This window comes from Schistocerca gregaria, chromosome X (assembly GCF_023897955.1).
Source record: "Schistocerca gregaria isolate iqSchGreg1 chromosome X, iqSchGreg1.2, whole genome shotgun sequence".
Lineage (NCBI taxonomy): Eukaryota > Metazoa > Arthropoda > Insecta > Orthoptera > Acrididae > Schistocerca > Schistocerca gregaria.
In genome coordinates, this window is record NC_064931.1 from 594,529,016 (window position 1) to 594,542,307 (window position 13,292).

The following is a 13,292-nucleotide window of genomic DNA, read 5'->3' on the forward strand; positions in this document are numbered from 1 at the left end:
TTATTACTCATGAAAACTACACATTGCATGTTGTACCACCATACAGCAAGACCTTCTGAGGTGGTGGTCCAGATTGCTGTACACACTGCTACCTCTAATAGCCAGTAGCATGTCATATTGCTTTGATGCATACCTGTATTCATCATGGCATACTATCCACATGTTCATCAAGGCACTGTTGCTCCAGATTGTCCCACTCCTCAATGGCAATTTAGCATAGATCCCTCAGAGTGGTTGGTGGATCACATCATCCATAAGCAGCCCTTTTCAATCTATCCCAGGCATGTTTGATAGGGCTCATGTCTAGATAACATGCTGGCCACTCTAGTTGAGCGCTGTTATTATCCTGAAGGAAGTCATTCACAAGATGTGCATGATGGGGGTGTGAATTGTCATTCATGAAGGTGAATGCCTCGCCAATATGCTGCCAATATGGTTGCACTATCAGTCAGAGGATGGCATTCACATATCATACAGCTATTACGTCGCCTTCCATGACCACCAGCAGCATACGTTGGCCCCACATAATGGCACCCCAAAACAGCAGGGAACCTCCACCTTGCTGCACTTGCTGAACAGTGTGTCTAAGGCATTCAGCCTGAATGGGGTGCCTTCAAACACATCTGTGACAATCATATGGTTGAAGGCATATGCGACACTCTACATCTACATCCATATCTACATCCATACTCCACAAGCGAAGGGGTGAAGAGAACGTGATGCCAATCCTGGGCGGTCCCTTCAGCATGTTGTTGGGCCCATCTGTACTGCACTGCATGGTGTTGCAGTTGCAAAGATGGACCTCTCCATGGACATCAGGAATGAAGTTGCACATCATGTAGCCTACTGCGCACAGTTTGAGTCAAAACACAACGTACTGTGGTTGTACGAAAAGCATTATTCAACATGTTGGCATTGTTGCCAGGGTTCCTTCAAGCCATAATCCATAGTCAGCAGTCATCCACTGCAGTTGTAGCTCTTGGGTGGTCTGAGTGAGGTAGGTCATTGAGAGTTCCTGTCTCTCTGTATCTCCTTCATGTCCGAACAAATTGCTCTGGTTCACTCTGAGAATCCTGGACACTTCCCTTGTTGAGAGCCTTTCCTGGCACAAAATAACGGTGTGGACTTGATTGAACTGTGGTATTGACCGTTTAGGCATTGTTGAACTACAGACAACATGAGCTGTGTACCTCTGCCTGGTGGAATGACTGGAACTAATCAGCTGTCAGATCCCCTTTGTGTAATGGGCACTGCTCATGCATGGTTGTTTACATCTATGGGCAGGTTTAGTGACATCTCTGAACAGTCAAAGGGACTGTGTCTGTGATAAAATATCCAAAGTCAATGTGTATCTTCAGGAGTTCTGGGAACAGGGGTGATGCAAAACTTTGTTTGATGTGTGTATAATCACATCACTCCAAAGAAAATCCTGAAATCAACTTTGAGTGGTATAAATTAATTTCTCTGTTTCAGTTGTTCAGTTGACACATACTTATTTGAAAACTTCAATACAGTTGATGGTGATTTTCTGTCAGCAAAATTCAGAGCATTCAAGTTTCCTCAGTCAACCTATGTTGAGTTTAAGGGGACGGTGAATGTCTGTCTTGATAAATGTCGTGGTGTAAGTAATCTCATTATTATTGATCTTACGCTTTGCAACTCATCAGCTTCTATGGCACATAGAAAACATCATGTCTGACACATATTTATAGATGAGCAGATAAACACATGTTTACTTTCTCTCTCTCTCTCTCTCTCTCTCTCTCTCTCTCTCTCTCTCTCTCTATCTCTCTCTCCCTCTCTCTCCCTTCTCTTCTCTCTCTCTCTCTCTCTCTCTCTCTCTCTCTCTCTCTCTCTCTATCTCTCTCTCTCTCTCTCACACACACACACACACAAATGTCTCTATATATACGTTATTCCTTTTTATCCCTTACTTTTTCCTCTTTATATATATATATATATATATATATATATATATATATATATATATATATATATATGGGGGTGGTCCATTGATAGTGACAGGGCCAAATATCTCACGAAATAAGCATCAAATGAAAAAACTACAAAGAACGAAACTCATCTAGCTTGAAGGGGGAAACCAGATGGTGCTATCGTTGGCCTGCTAGATGGCACTGCCATAGGTCAAACAGATATCAACTGGATTTTTTTAAAACAGGAACCCACATTTTGTATTACATAGTGTTCCAACTAAAACATTCATATTTCTTTATGTGCTACATGAATATATAATTAAAAATTGGGGTTCCTATTTTCTAAAATGCAGTTGATATCTGTTTAACCTATGGCAGTGCCATCTAGTGGACCAACCATAGCGCCATCTGGTTTCCCCCTCCGTTCTTTGTAGTTTTTTTGTTTGACACTTATTTCGTGAGATATTTGGCCCAGTCATGATCAATAGACCACCCTATATATGTATATATAATTGATTAGCCTCTCGCCTTTCTTTGATTACTTCATACCCTCCTATTCTAGTTTGTATTCGATTATCAATGTTTGTTCCTCGTATATAGATGTATAAGGAGTAGAGTACTGAATATATTTCAGATGATTCTTATGATGCCTCAAAAGCCAGTTTCAATTCATTTTTTATAAGTGTGAATAACAAAGCTGAAATTTGAGAATAAATTTAGGATTGTCCATGTTTGTTTCACATGTGACTATCTGTCCAAGTCTGAAACTGAAGCAGACATTTTTAAGAGATCTGTGGAATGTAACTGATGACAAGTTTTAGGAACCATAGTCTCTTTTATTATAGAACATTATCAGTCACCATCTGGATCACACAGACAGAGATTGTTTATTCATTTAGATCTTTGCAATTCTGAAATCAGTGTGCTTTGCATTGTATTAACAAAATTAGTTTTTCATAGCCCTTTTGTATGGCAATGAAACTGAACCATTACAAATAAAAAGCCTATAGTACCAAACTCTTAGTTATTTAAAGCAAGAACACAGTGGGATTTTGTGTCCCTAATGTTCTTCCATTATGTACACTTAATTCAAACGTCATACAAGTTTGCAAAAATCAGTTTTTGTGGTGCTCATGAGACACTTAATGCTGTTAGTCACAATTTCTCAATGATCAGAACTGTGCAAATGTTCACATTCACAACTTTCACAATGGGCTGCACTTTCAACTTCATTCCAATATTGTATTGAATTATTCTCAGATATGTTCTTATACCACTGCAACATCTGAGTGTCATGTTACTTCTCTCAATTGTGTTTGGTCATACACTCTCTTCCAGTATTTCACATTATTATGTTAAATTTATAATATAAGGTAAGACTGAAAAGAAACATCTTACAACAGAAGAGGTTCTGCCATATTGGATACAAACTGCAGTATGCCAGAGAGGCATTCCTGTCATCTTACTGGCTGCTGCAGGAGGTGGCTGAATATGATGCAGAAATTTAATGGAGATGTCCCATTTATTTTCCACAGATCATGTTTTACATTAATTTCAAACACATTTCAGTCCATTTTTGAAAGTTAAGAAGATTATAATTAGATTCAACTTGCAAAGTACTACTGGATTCAGTTAACATCTAAATTTCCTGAAAAGTGGAGTTGCCCATCTTCAATAATGAGCTTCTCACATAGTGGCTGATAATAATAATTAAAATTGATTCAGTAAAATATTTTTCTTTCCATAATATTGATTATGTGCTTGTGATACTTTGTATTTTGGATGATTATTGTCATTTGATCTATTTACCTTAGCTGTGAGCCTCAAATTTTATTTTCTCTTCCAGATATGTATAAAATCAATATAACATTTTCAAAATACTGATTTCATTTTGACGCAGTATCATGCGCCCTATCTTTTGCCACTCTGATTCTGCAGTCAATGTGAGGTAAAAGGGCATCGTAGTAGTGGGTCAGGATGGCAGGTGAGATGATGAACCCCCCCCACCCCCCCCCCTATAGGTAGCAATGGTGCTGAGTGTTGATTATCAGGGTGGTGGGTTTACAGGGCCAGCTGGATGATTGACAGAGAGTCATAGATGCTGTATTTATAGGGTTTCTTTATTCCATCCAAAAATCCAGCAGTTGTAGTGATATCCGATAGTGGTTAGCAGCCCCAGATACAGGCTGGTCACAGTCATTGAAGTGTGTTTGGCTCAGCATGTGGCCTCATGTAATGACTAACGTGCAGTGTTACCCTATCCAGCAGGTGGCAGCTAAGATGAAGTTATATTGTCAACACTCCAGCGGTATATCACCATGTCAGGCTGCTTATAAGCAGTTAGCATGGTGCTAAGGTAGACTCCACAGAAGTCAGTCACATGACCTGGTGCAAATGTGTGACTCAGTGTGGGAATCACTCAACCACACAGAAATCAACTGAGGACCCCGGTGCAGAATGCAGTGACAGCGGCCTGCAGGGATGAGCCTGCAGTAGTAGTGTGTGCTCTCACAGGGCAGGTGGTGGCTCAGCTGCTATTCAAGCCCAGGCATGAACTGTGGACCTCCAGGTAGGCACCCTGAAGTCAGCACAAGTCAGCCAGCAGATGATCCCCCATCTGAAAAGAACCCGTTCAACTTCTGGTGGCATCAGGCCAACTTGCAGTGAGTAGTTCCACAGATAACGAGGGAGATATCTAGTAGTGGCAGTTGGATGACACATTTCAGGTCAATGACTGGTGTGCAGTACCTCTCATAGCGGTCTGCAAGTGGTCACAGATTCTGCATAGCTGAGGTGGGCAGTATTTATGGGGTGTTCAGCCCATCACTGTTTTATCAAGCTATCACACCTCATCATGCAGACTGAGGAAGTGGCCTGATTCTAGGCCTGGTCACCACTGCTGCAGTGTGTCCATACTTCTGCTGTCAGTGGTGTTAAGCTCTTGTTGTGGTCATGATAACTTGTCCCACTGTAAGGGCTGGGCCATGAATCATGTGGTGTCAGCACATTATGACTGCGGTTTCTTGCAAAAGTACACCCAGCTAGGTGCCGTCTGCTTCAGCTCCTCTGCATGTGGTGACATTTTCTGCTAACTCAGCCATGGGTTTTCACCAGGTACAGAAAGACCATGGCACAACCTGCCTCCTCCTTTGGAAGATATAGTCCACCAGATCATGGCCCAGCAATATCTCTGAAACTAACATGATAACACATCTTACAATTTTACTAGGGGCGTTTGAAAAGTCTGTACAAAAATAAAAACTACTTACTTGTTTGGGGTAAACCTTTTTTATTTTTTGACATTGTCTCTTTTTAGACTTATACACTTCATCCAATGCTGTTGTAATTTGTTGATCCCTTCCAAACAATAGGAATTGACCAAGTCTGCAAAATAGCTATTAGTTGCTGCAACATCTCGTTTGAATAAAATTTTAGTCCCTCCAGCAATTTCTTGAAATTGGGGAACAAATAGTAGTCCAAGGGAGCCAAGTCTGGAGAATAGGTAGGATGTGAAATAAGTCAGAATCCTATTTCCATTAATTTTGCAACCACAACTGCTGAGGTGTGTGCTGGTACATTGTCATGATGGAAAAGGACTTTTTTGCGGTCCAGTCTCCAGCGTTTTTCTTGGAGCTTGGTTTTCAAATGGTCCAGTAATGATGAATAATATGCACCTGTAATAGTTTTATCCTTTTCCAGGCAGTCAATGAGGATGATCCCTTGCGAATCCCAAAAGACAGTCACCATAAACTTTCCAGCTGAAGAACTGGTCTTCGCCTCTTTTGGTACAGATTCTCCCTTGATAACTCATTATTTAGATTGTTGTTTGGTCTCAGGAGTATAGTAATGTATCCATGTTTCATCCACAGTGACGAAACAATGCTTAAAGTCCTCAGGATTCTTCCTGAACAGCTGCAAACCATCCTTGCAACACTTCACACGATTCCGTTTTTGGTCAACTGTGAGCAATCGCACAAACCATCTTGTGGATAGCTTTCTCATGTCCAAATGTTTATGCAAAACATTATGGACCAATTCACGCGAGATGCCCACATCACTATCAATCTCACACACCTTAACTCTTCTGTCATCCAACACCATATCATGGATTTTATCAATGATTTCTGGATTCGTAACCTCCACAGGGTGTCCAGAATGTTCAGCGTCACTTATGCCCATATAGGCACTCCAAAAACTTATAAACTTCTAATCAAAGGTGCAAAGTCACCATAATGTTTATCAAGCTTCTCTTTAGTCTCCTGAGGTGTTTTGCCTTTCATAAAGTAATGTTTAATAACCACACGAAATTCTTCTTTGTCCACTTTTTTGACAATCATTCAACTCCCTTGATTCACACGAATGCCAAACACAAAGAAATAGACCAATATGACTGAAGCTTGGTGTGCACTCTTTCAAAAGATGCTACAAACTAAGCATGACACAGATACGTGCTGGTGGTGCCATCTCTCTGACTTTGCACGGACTTTTCAAATGCCCCTCTTACATATATGTACACTCTATTCTGTTGTTCCTTATACTAATTCAACTCAAACTACAATGTTCATTTGCTCTATACTTACCCAGTAACTACTTGCTAATGGTGACCCACTTGGTTGGTATTCATGCTACATGGAGTTCAGGTGTATGAATAGTTATCCATCTTAAATATATAGACTGCATAGACATGAGTCAAAACCAAGATTGTATCTGAGGCTCTAACACTTATTGCCTTGAATCTATAGTTGTGATCACTATGAAATTGTTGCATGTGATGAACATTTACTCTGCATTAATGCATCATTTCTGTGTTGCTATTAATTCACTGAATATCTCTTACTTTTCACTCACAGCCATTAATGCATCACTTAACAGATAAGGAGAACAAACTAATAAAATGATATTGTGAAATTCCTATGTCTTCCCACTTAGCTTGTGGTTTCTTCACTTGCTGTTTTGGTACACTACTTGGCACTTTGTCTTTGCAACAAAGGTTTGCCTTACGATCCTTAAAACTCACTGGTACCCGCTAAGGCAATTTCACTTACTTCCCAATTCAGTATTAATAAAATGTTTAATCCTTTCTGCATTGTGCTCCCCTCTAATTTGTGATGCTTCATCACATGAACTGAGTCTTGATGATTTCACATGTAGTTTAATTGTTTGTCTTTCACAAGATACAAACCTTGTAGAAGCGCATTACCAACAACACCTTCTCCCAGCAGGAAAAATGTTGCAATGAGTTCTGCCATGTGTTTACCTTGGGTAACTGGTATGACAATTTCTCTTACTACTGCCCCCTTTTGAGGAAATGCTTCTGGCAGCAGTGGCAATGTATCCATCTCTTATAAGTAAATGTGTCTGTACCACCTCTATAAAAACAGCATTTGCAACATAGTCTAACATCCTAAATAGTATCCAGCACATCCTTCACAGTACCTGCAACAAAACTGTCATTTGCAGCTACACTCTGCATGATGCAAATACGGTCCCTACCTCCTCCCCCCCCCCCCCCCTTTAAACCAATAAACCATGATGCAAAAACCATTGGCACATGTACTTCCTTGTACCCATCTATCCACAAATACACCTGCCACAGGCTCCACTGCCTGGATCAATACCAATCAACTTCCATTGGGGTAGATACCATTGCACCTAAATCTTCCATATTGCTGTTCATACACTCATTCATCTCAGTACAGTAAACATCTACTTCAGCTGGCACTACAGCTGATTTAGGCTCTGAATTCACAATAGATATTAGAGCTACCAATCCCACATTATTTTCCTTAACTCCATGATCTTACTACCTTCTGCATCCATTAAAATCCAGACCGATGACCTCAGCAGTTTGATCCCATAAGACATTATCACAAATTTTCATTAATGTTCCTATACTAACTTCATTCTCCTGACTGTCTGATCATGTGCAAGTCCAACCATCCCGTCTAGCAGTAAGCAACTGACATGAAGTTACGTTGTAGGCCCTCAGGTGGTATGTCACCACATGAGGCCCCAAGCAGGTGGTCAGCACACTGCTATGACAGACTCCACAGAAGTCAGTCACATTGGCTGGTGCACATGCATGACTCAGTGTGGGAAGCACTCATAGAGTTGAACCAAAAACCACAGCACAGGCTGCAGCAACTGTGGTCTGTAGGGATGAGCATGCAGTAGTAGAGTGTACCTGTACAGGGCAGGTAGTGGGTAGGCAGCTAGATAGGCCCAAGTGTGAATTATGGAGTCCATGTCAGGTTCCTACTTCCACCTGTTATACACCTGCAGGGCAGCAGGTTACACATTGAGCTTTTTTTGCTTTTTTTAAAGTAGTATATTTCTTAAATCCCATTTGTGTTTTTCTAAATAACAGGTGTAATCTCAAAATTTTGTAATTGTTCAGGGTAGATTTGTGCAGTCTGTAGCAAAGTAGTCATTTCTTTTGAATGGCCAGTTACACAGCTCACCATGAGCTCAATGTGGTGACTGGCCATATGGCCTTGCCCATATGTCCCATGAGTGGACAGGAGGCTGCTCCATCAGCAAGGTCCAAACATGCTAACAGAGGGAGGGGTTTGGTGGTTATTGGGAGCTCCAGCATTTCGTGTTTTACAGAACTCCTTAGATAAATAGTGTTCAGGTCTGGAAAGTGAACCAATGTGCACTCAATACATCTGCTAGGGGGCTCTCATCTGAGACATGGAGGAGCACTTGCCTGTGGCTATTGAGCATGCAGAGTGCAGTCATCTGCAAGTTATGGCTTACATTGGCACTAGTGGCACCTGCTGCTTGGGTTCTGAGGCCATCTTCAACTCATTCAAGCATATGGTTGAAGTGGTGAAGGCTGCAGGCCTTGCACATGGGGTGCAAGCAGAGCTTGCAATTTCCAGCATTCTTCCAAGACTGACTGGGGTCCTTTGGCTTAGAACCAAGAGGAGTATCTCAAGTAAAGGCTTCGTCAATTCTGTGGCAGTGTTGACTGCAGATTTCTGGATCTGCATTATTGGTTGGAGAACTGTAAGACTCCCCTTGATAGGTCAGCTGTGGACTATGTGAAGAAAGCAGCTGCTCGGGTAGCACAGTACTTGTGAAGTGAACCGGAGGGTTGGTAGTTTGAGGCTGATGAACATTCAGCAGTCAACATGCACACAGGAAAATCAGACCTCATGCAGGGTAAAGACACTTCAACTATCAAAATTTTATCAGTAAATTGTTGAAGTATTTGTAACAAGGTTCCTGAATTTACAGCCCTCAAGTAAATTCCTCATGATCAAATTATTCTTGGGATCAAGAGCTGGCTGAAACTTGAAGTAGAAGGATCTGAGATATTTGACAAGTCATGGAATGTACATTGGAAAGACGGATTAGATGCCACAGAAGGGGAAGTGTTCATTGCAGTTGGCAAAAATATTATTTTAACATTGATTTGCTGCATAATTCTAGAACATATTCTGACTTCAAATATACTGGGTTGGTGATTAAGTTCACATCAGTTTTCTGTAAGTTTAATAAACATAACAGACACACATAACAGAGACTTAAGTCATCAATAATACATTCTTCTTCACTATTTACAACAGTTTGCCAGTGTTGGGGTAACTTTTCAATTCCACAACTACAGGAATCGTGGTTTTGAGACAAAAAATTCAAGTCATGTTCACAGGGCATTTTCATCCAGAAGTTTATTTGACAGACAAGAGAAAAGGTGAAAATCTGAGTGCACAAGATCAAGTGAATAAGATGGGTATGGAATGACTTACCAACCCAATTGCTGTATAGCATTTTCTGTCAGTATAGCAGAATGCGGGTGGGCATTATCATGGAGTAGCATCACTTCATGCTGTCTTCCTGGTCATTGGAATGCATCAGTAACATGTCTCTGTTGTTGATAATGAATGTCAGCAGTGATGGTTACACCTTGGGGAAGCAATACATGGTATACCACACTATCACTGTTCCACCAGATACATATTTGTGGATGCGTGCAGGTCTTTTTACGGGGAGTTACTGCTTTGTGTGGGCTCAACATTCCTTTCTTTTCCTTATGTTAGCAAAAAGACACCAGTAATGATACAGGATAGGAATGTTCTGTGTTGTTCATGAGCCAAGTGATGACAAGCAAGCAGAAATACACATATGGCCACCCACTGATTTTTGTGAGTTTAGCTTAGAGTACATGGTAGACATATGCCTGATTTTTGAACCTTCCCCATTGCATGCAACAATCTTCATCAAACCGTGAAAGATCTTCCTGAATGTGGGGATTCACTAATGTCAAAATGGTCCTCCTTAAAAAGAGAAAACCATTTTTTTTCCATGCTCTCTGCATTGGCACTATCCCCATACATGGTGCAAATGTTTCTGGCTGCATCCATTGCTGTCACCCCTCTATTGAACTCAGAAGAATATGTCGGATATTCTCCTTTTGACATTCCATTTTTTAGTGACCACAGCTCTACTCACTATCTCCAAATGACAAAATGATAATATGTAAACTCACATAGCAACAGTGAACTACAAATAAAAATGATGATTGATAAACAAACCCATATCAACTAGAATACCAACATGCAAGACACAGACACTACAAACTTACGAACCAACATAATAATAGATTTCCTAGAGACTGAAAAGCTTATGTCCATGAATCAGTATGGTTTTAGAAAGTATCATTCATGTGATACTTAGCCCACCCTTTTCTCTCATAATATACAGTGAACTGTGGATGAAGGACAAAAGACAGATTCCACATTCCCAGATTTCTGAAAAGCATTTGCCATGATCGTAAGTAATACGTTTCCATATATGCGAGTGGCTCAAAGAGTTCTGAAGTAGTATAACCCTGTATGGTGTACTCAACAGCAAGTGTCCATCAGGGACAAGGTTATCATGAGGAGTGATAGCCAACAGGGTGATCAGCAATCTGCAGTTATTAGCTAACAATGCTGTAGTCTACAGGAAGGTGTCGATTATGATTGACAATAGGGTGATACAAGATGATTTAGAAAAAATTTCAAGCTGGTGTGATGAATGGCAGCTGGCTCTAAATGTAGAAAAATGTAGGTTAATGTGGATGAGTAGGAAAAACACTCCCATAATGTTCAGTTACAGCATTAGTAGTGTCCTGTTTGACACAGTCACACTGTTAAAATATCTGGGTATGATACTGCAAAGCAATATGTAGTGGAATGAGCATGTGAGGATTGTGGTAGGGGGGAGGGGGGGGGCAAATGGTCACTTCAGTTAATTAGGTGAATTTTAGGAAAATGTGGGTCTTCTGTAAAGGAGACCAACTAGGACACTAGTGCGACCTATTCTTGATTTCTGCTTGAATGTTTGGAAACTGCACCAGTTTGGATTACAGGAAGACATCAAAGCAATTCAGAGTCAGGCTGTTAGATTTGTTACCAGCAGGTTTGAACAACATTCAAGTGTTACAGAGATGCTTCAGGAACTCAAATGGGAATCCCTGGAAGGAAGGTGATGTTCTTTTCAAGGAACGCTGCTGAGAAAATTTAGAGAATGGGCATTTGAAGTTGACTGCAGAACAATCTTACTGCTGCCAACATATAGTTCATGGAATTAACATGAAGATAAGCTACAAAAAATTAGGGCTCATGCAGAGGCATATAGAAATTCACTTTCCCCTGCTCTGTCTGTGAGTGGAACAGAAAGGAAATGACTAGTACTGGTATAGGGTACCCTCCACCATATGCTGTATGATGGTTTGTAGAGCAAGCATGTAGATACAGATGTAGAACTTGAACGTGGCAGTGAAGTCATCTGGACGTGTATAAGTGATATAGGTGAAATCAGGTTAACTGTTGGATGTTTCTACTGGCCATCCAATTCTAACATGGTAGTTGTAGAGTCATTCACAGTTGGAGGTAAGTTTAACCTACTGAGTAGTCTGGGATATCAATGGATTCATTGCACACGTTTTATGAACACTGTCTTGAGCAGCTAGTTCTGCAGCCCACATCCAATGGAAGTATTTTAGACCTACAAACAAGCCTGACCTTATCACCAGTGTCAGTACAGAGACATAGAATAGTGATCATCAGTTCATCATAGCGATGGTGGTAACTCAAGTTAATAAATAAATCAAGAAAGCTAGGAGAGTATTTTTGTTGGAAAGAGTAGCTAAGCAGCTCTTAGCATCTCACTGGAACAATGAATTGACATAATTTATACCCAGTATGATAGACATAGAGGAATTATGGGCAAAGTTTAAATGGATTGTAAATCATGCTCTGGAGAATTATGGCTGAGTAAATGGATTACGAATGCAGAAGACTCATTGTGGTTTAACAACAACATTTGAAAAATACTGAGGAAGCAAAGATTTTTGGACTCTTGAGTTCAAAAGATAATGCGCTAATGATACAGACAAAAGTTTGTAGAGATTTGTGTGTCTGCAAAAAGATTTATGTGAAATGCATATGACAGCTACCACCATCATATGTTAGAAAAAGGTATCGCTGAGAACCCAAGAAAATTCTGGTCCTATGTAAAATCACTAAGCAAGCCAAATGCTTCTATTCAGTTACCCACTGACCAGTCTGATGTGATAGTAATAGATAGCAAAAGGAAAGCTGAAGTTTTAAATTCTACATTTAAGCAATTGTTAACACAAGAAAATCATGCAAATATACCATCATTTGGCATATCAAAGACTCCTGTGTGGAGGATGTAGTAATAGGCATCCCTGGTGTAGAGAAACAACTGAAAGAGTTGAAAACAAATAAGTCATCAGATCTGGATGGAATCTCAGTTTGGTATTACAAATTGTACTCTATGGCATTGACCCCTTGCTTGGCTTGTGTTTATTGTGAATCTCTCACCGAGCACAAAGTCCCAAGTAACTGGAAAAAAGTGCAGATGACTCCTGTATATAAGAAGGGTAAAAGAACTCACCTTCAAAATTACAGACCAATATTCTTAAAATCAATTTGCTGCAAAATTCTTGTTCATATTCTCAGTTTGAATTTAATGAATTGACATGGAAAAGATTCTGTCCACAACCTGTGGTTTCTTGCAGCTTCCATATGCTCCTCCTCTCTAAGGCTTCTTGCACCAGCCTGTGGTGACATTTTTTGCTAACTTAGACAGGAGATTGCAACCACCAAGTGAAGAGTGGCCATGGCACAAAGGCATGCAGTACTTACTATAATGAAGATATTATAAAATGATCATATAAATCTGACATCTAGGAATCACAACTGGCAAATGCTTATGCCTCAGTAATATGCAGGGTGTTTCAAAATGAATATATGGGTTTTAAGGCTTTGTAGCACATGTTACCTTCACCTTACAATTATAAATAATACACCAAATGAAAGAGAAACACAAACAGTTTCTTTT

At 40.3% G+C, this 13,292-nt stretch overlaps 1 protein-coding gene across 1 annotated transcript in view; it reads left to right on the forward strand.

Annotated features, from left to right (window-relative positions):
- Nucleotides 1-13,292, forward strand: part of LOC126298477 (uncharacterized) — a 130,415-nt gene that overhangs the window by 100,792 nt on the left and 16,331 nt on the right. The window contains exon 6 of the mRNA XM_049989813.1: nucleotides 1,474-1,621. Coding sequence (XP_049845770.1) covers nucleotides 1,474-1,621 — 148 coding nt within the window. The remainder of the gene's footprint in view (nucleotides 1-1,473; nucleotides 1,622-13,292) is intronic.